This window comes from Pelophylax lessonae (assembly GCF_965119305.1).
Source record: "Pelophylax lessonae genome assembly, chromosome: 1".
Classification (NCBI taxonomy): Eukaryota; Metazoa; Chordata; class Amphibia; order Anura; family Ranidae; genus Pelophylax; species Pelophylax lessonae.
In genome coordinates this window covers 576,480,131-576,486,130 of record NC_138768.1, presented here as the reverse complement: position 1 = coordinate 576,486,130, position 6,000 = coordinate 576,480,131, and the positions used below count along the sequence as shown (strand labels likewise).

Sequence of the window (6,000 nt, the reverse complement as noted above, 5' to 3'; positions counted from 1 at the left end):
ACCCAAACTAAATCAACCCCATCGTTTTTTATTGGCTGAGCATTCACAGCTATTTACACACACCTGTCATTCTAACAATATACAGATTCTAATGCTGGCCATACACTATACGGAAAATCGTTCAAACTCGAACAATGAACATTCAACTGTGAGAGCAAACGATTTTGCCATCATGTATTGAACGAATTTTGATCAATAAATCGTTCAATGGACATAAATGAATCAGTTTTTCATTTGTTTTGTCACATATGCCTAGTGAAAACAGTTTGGGCGAGAAACACATTAACCTTTCAATTTATCCTTCATTCGCCAGAATTTTCCAACCTGTTTCTTGGATTTTTTCGGCTCTGAAAAGTTAAAAAGAATTTTCTATTAGTGCCCATTAACCACTTGCCGACCGCCAGCAGTACATATACTGCGGCAGGTCAGCTCTATCCCGCGAAACGACGTAACTGTACATTGCTTCACGGGACCGCTAGTGGGGGTGCGCAACAGGGGGAGCCAATCACCGGGTCCAGCGGTCGCGATTGCCGTCGGGCAAGCGGGATCACACCCCATGGAACACAGGGATGTTGTGTTCCTCTTATTTAGGAACACAGGTCTCTGTGTTCATTCAGTAAATACAACCCCCCCCCCCCCACAGTTAGAAAGCATCCCTTAAGTGGGGTACACACTATAGGAAAATCGGACGATCGTTCACCGATTTTCCTCGTTTCACAGCAAATCTGAACCGATGAACAAAATTCGTCCAAAATTGCTCGTACGACAACGACTTTTTTAGTTGTTTATTGTTTCTGATCTTGCACAGTCTTTCTTTTCTGATTTTTCTTGTACAAAAATCGTACGAAAACGGTATCTATTAAACAAAAATCATTCGTTTTTCCCCCGTACGAGAAAAAATTTGGAGTTTGTGCCTTCGAGAATTTTCGTACGAAAATTCTGAATTGGCTGGAGAAAGTTCTGTACACTCTATACGAAAATCGTACGAAAATTCTTTGGACGAAAATGTTCGCCCGATTTTCTTATAGTGTGTATGAGCCAGTAGAGACACATTTAACCCTTTGATCACCCCTGGTGTTAACCCCTTCCCTGCCAGTGTCAGTACAGTAGCAGTGCATATTTGTAGCACTGATTACTGTAGTAATGTCACTGGTCCCCCCAAAAGTGTCAAAAATGTCAGTTAGGTGTCCGATCTGTCTGCCGCAATGTCACAGTCCCATTAAAAATTGCTGATTGCTGCCATTACTAGTAAAAAAAAGTAAATAAATAAAAGATGACATAAATCGTTCCCCTAGTTTGTAGACGCCATAACTTTTGAGCAAACCAATCAATATGCACTTACTGTATTGGGATTTTTTGTTTACCAAAAATATGTAGCAGAATACAAATTGGCCTAAAATGATGAAAGAATTTGATTTTCCTTTTTTTTTTCTTTTGGAAATGTTTTTATTAAATAACAAGCATAGGCATACAACAGGTCCATGCAAATGAATAGAATGAAAAAATGGAACACGTAAACAGAGAACTCCATGAGAAACAAATACAAGGCATAACCATACAGAAGATGCCATAAATAGGCATACACAGTACTTATAATGAAGACAATAGAGTGGAGACGAATAGTCTCCCACCTTCAGGTAGCAAAAACACATCTATTCCCTTCTAAGAGCTGGTTCACACTGGGGCGACTCAAAGTTGGCCCGACTTTAAAGCCGCCCCGTGTAGCGCGACTTCATCGCGGCTTGCAAACGACTTCTCTAATAGAAGTCAATGCAAGTCGCTCCGAAGTCACCCCCAAGTAGTGCAGGAACATTTTTCTAAGTCGGAGCGACTTGAGTCGCTCTGATTAGAACGGTTTCATTGCATAGAATGGAGTGCAACTTGTCAGCCGACTAAGTCGCCTGACAAGTCGTGGCAGTGTGAACCTGGACTAAAGGTGAGGAGAGCATTAGAAAACAAGCTGAAAGGAAAAAAATAACATCAAAATAAGTTCCACTGACTATGAATAGACATGTTCATTTATGCCCCGTACACACGTACCGATTGTCGGCCGAACGATCGGCCGTCTTTTGTCCGGTGATGTTTTGTTGGTTGAAAAGTGCTCTAGACTGCACACGAATTTTGTCGGCCAACAACAACCAACTGCAGAAGTGATGTCATGTTCTGGTCTACTTTCCGTGTGTTTTTTCTTCACTGAGCATGCCCAGTCTTGATCATCACATTTTTGTCGACCGAAATCTGTACTGACTGAAGGCCCGTACACACGTACCGATCGTCAGCCGACGATCGTCCATCTTTTGTCCCCGGGCTGTCGGTGTCTGTTGAAAAGTGCAAAGACTGCACAAGAATTTTGTCCGCCGACTACAGCCGACTGCAGAAGTGATGTCATGTAATGGTTAACTTTCCCTGTGTTTTTTCTTTTCTGAGCATGCCCAGTCTTGCAAATCTGCGGTCTGTCGGCTGATTTCTGTACTGACTGGCAAACAATCGGCCGTTCTGGTGTCGGCATACCAAAATTTTAATGCTTGCAAGACAGACTCTTGTCTGCAGAATGTGCGCTGACGGCTGTCGGAGGCATCATACTAACAAGCGTACAATCGGCAGATCTTTCGTCCGCCGACATTTGTATGCCGACGATCGGTACGTTTGTACGGGCCTTAACGAACAATCGGCCGTTCTTTGTTGGCCAACAAAAATTTTAAAGCCTGCACACCAGATTTTGTTCGGCCGAAAAGTCGCAGTCGGTTGTCGGAAGCATCATACTAACAAGCCGACAATCGGCCAATCGGACGTTGGCCGAATATTTACGGCTGACAATCGGTACGTGTGTACGGGCCTTAAGTATAAAGCACAGAGACGTGCCAGAACAGACAAGACACAGAGAAGAGAGAAGAGAAAGGAAAGAGAAAAGTAGAAAAAGAAAAAAACGAAAGAGGGAGAGGGTGGGAAGAGGGGGGCAGGGAGGAGAGGAAGGGAAGAGTAGGTCCTGCGTGGTGAGCATTTACATTTTTTTTTTTCATTGGAGATGTTATATAGCAGAAAGTAAAAAATTTTGTTTTCTTTCAGAATCGTCGCTTTTTTTGTTTATAGCGCAAAAAAGAAGAATCGCAGAGATGACCAAATACCACCAAAAGAAAGCTCTATTTGTGGGGAAAAAAAGTACATACATTTTTTTGGGTACAGAGTCGCACCACCGCTCAATTGTCAGTTAAAGTAACGCAGTGCCGTATCGCAAAAAATGGCCTGGTCATTAAGGGGGAAAAATCTTCCAGTCCAGAAGTGGTTAAAGTGGATGAAAAACAGCCCAAATGACAGATTTTCAAATGAGTTTATTTGGCTAGTGTATGGCTAGCATTAAGGGCCTTACACACTATAAGATTTTCTGAAGACTTTTGTCTTCAGATTTACCTTTTCTATGTAGTGGAAGGGCCTGCCGGATTGCATACAAATTGAAAGTGTTTAGGTTTGACCTCATATTATATGGTTTTGGTAAGTCTAAAGGAGAAAATCTTATAGTGTGTATGGCCCATTAGAAATTGCCTGTGTGATGTATTGAATTTGTTTGGCATCTTTCTACAAACGCAGATAAAATGTGCTGGCAGGACTTTCAGCGGTGCAGTGATTACAAGTTCCACCCATAGGTTACTGTGGTAATATCACTTGGATACATGTGTGTGTTCTTCCTGATATAAGAAAAGCCAGCCTCACATCCTAGCTACAGGGAAGTTGTGTGAATGGCCCGTCCCCCCTGCTCGCTTCTATGCTCCACTCCCATCTCTTAAACACATATTCGAACTTGCAGTTTGGCTGCCTCTTCTCCCTGACTGCATGTCTGCCTGCCTTGTTTTGTTTTGCTCCTGCTATGGCACAAAATGCTTGAACTTCTGAGTGGAAAAGTCAGCATCAAAATGCAACCGCCTGTTGTTACGGCTCATGACTGCTCTCTCTTTTTGTGCTCTTTCAAGCAAAGCAAAGCTGCCGTGAGACTGAAAGAAGATATGAAAAAAGTGGTGGTGAGGCCTGGCAGAGGACAGCCCCCCATGCCATGCAGGAAAGTGTTCGGAGTGCCCCTCGGAGACCTGCACAAAGAGGGTCTAGTGATCAACGGCGTACCCGCGGTGGTGTGGAATGTGGTGGAGTATTTGCGAAGCGAGGGTAAGCATTAGTGTTAAAGTTTTCTTTGTTTGAAAATGTTTTTTTGCTTGGTTACACCAAAAAAAAAAAAAAAAAAAGACTACCTAACAACGTATGTTTACTTCCTCGACGTTCTTAAATTCCTTTAACGCTGGCTGTAATTAACGCATTCACCTTTGTGTTATGGTTGCCACTTCATCCCTTTAATCCAGGACACATATTAATTACACAGGTTCTGAGGCTAATATAATGCACATGTGAGTCTAATTCCCACCTTTAATCAGCCACAGAACTTGTGTAATTTAATGTTTGGTTTAAAGGGATGAGGTGGCAACCCTACTCAGTGGGCAACCAGAGTTGTCACTACACATCCACAGGTGTGTTTCCTGAGCACACTCAATATAGTTTATGCAAACGGGTCTCAGAAATGCAGTACTCTTGATGCAAATTCATAGCTGCAGTCATTTAGACATCAGAAGGTTAGAGACAGGTGAACGGTATTTGCCGTATCAAGTTTTTAAAAGTGTGTGGGGATATTTATAAAACTCCCTAAGGCCCCTTTCACACATATGGTCCATTCAGTTCATCAGTTCAGTCACGTCAAAATGTATCAGTTTTTCATCCGTTTTTTTTTACATCCACTACCAATGCATAAACGGATGAAAAACGGACCACTTGTCTGTTTACATCCGTTTTTCGTCCGATTAATTTTTTTGACAGATGAAAAATAGGGCATTCATCTGTTCCAAAAAACGGACATTGACGGAAGCGGATGAAAACGGATGTTAACTGATGATCATCCGTTGTCATCCGTTTTTACATAGAGATGCATTGATGTCCGTTTTTCATCCGTCAACAGATGGATGAAAAAACGGACAAACAGACCGTATGTGTGAAAGGGGCCTAAGGCTCCTTTCACACTATCCATCCGTCGGACAGATTCCGTCTTTCTCAGCAGGGGGATCGAGCCGCCGATTTCCCCCCCCCCCCCCCTGCTGAGCAGGAGGATGACAGCTGTGTCTCCGCGCTGTGTGCGGAGACACAGCTGTCAGTTCCCCATGCATCTCTATGGGGGAAATCGGATGGGAACAGACTGTCGGTCCGATCTCATCCCATCCGATCCACTGGATGGATGGAAAATAGGGCTTCCATCCGTCCAGATTTGACGGATCGGATCGGGTGTCAACGGACATGTCTCCGCTGACATCCGATGCCCCATAGGAATGCATGGGGGGGACCGTTCAGATCCGCCAAAAAATGGACAGGCGCATCTGAACGGTCCGCCTGTGTGAAAGGGGCCTAAGGGTCCTTTCACACAAGCGATCCGTTTAGATCCGCCTGTCAGTTTTTTTTTTTGGGCGGATCTGATCGGATGCTCCATGCATTCCTATGGGGCAGCGGATGTCAGCAGGGACATGTCCGCTGACACCCGCTGCCATCCGCATCCGATCCTGTCAGTGAAATCCGGACGGATGGAAACCCTATTTTCCATCCGTCCAGGGGATGGGATCGGATGAGAGCGGACAGGCGGTCCGTTCCCATCCGATTCTCCCATAGAGATGCATGGGGCTCTGACACATCCCTCTCTGCACACAGAGCGGAGAGGGAGCTGTCAGCTGCCTGCTCAGTGAGGATCAGTGTATTGATTCCCCCGCTGAGCAGCACGGATCCGTCTACGGAGGCGGACCGTGTGAAAGAAGCCTTAAGTTCAAAACCTGAACAATTTTGGGGCTAGAAAATTTCAATTTGCAAAAAAAAAGGTAAAGCTTTTGTAGAGACTCAAACCGTGCCAAACAAAAAATAGAAGGGGGGGGGGGGGAGGCATAACATATAATGATTAAACCTCCCCTTCAGCTCAGGTGTAAG

At 44.3% G+C, this 6,000-nt stretch overlaps 1 protein-coding gene across 1 annotated transcript in view; it reads left to right on the top strand.

Annotated features, from left to right (window-relative positions):
- Positions 1–3,776: 3,776 nt before the first annotated feature.
- FAM13A (family with sequence similarity 13 member A) overlaps positions 3,777–6,000 on the top strand; it is a 321,224-nt gene continuing 319,000 nt past the window's right edge. The window contains exon 1 of the mRNA XM_082272109.1: positions 3,777–4,155. Coding sequence (XP_082128235.1) covers positions 3,873–4,155 — 283 coding nt within the window. The 5' untranslated portion in view covers positions 3,777–3,872. The remainder of the gene's footprint in view (positions 4,156–6,000) is intronic.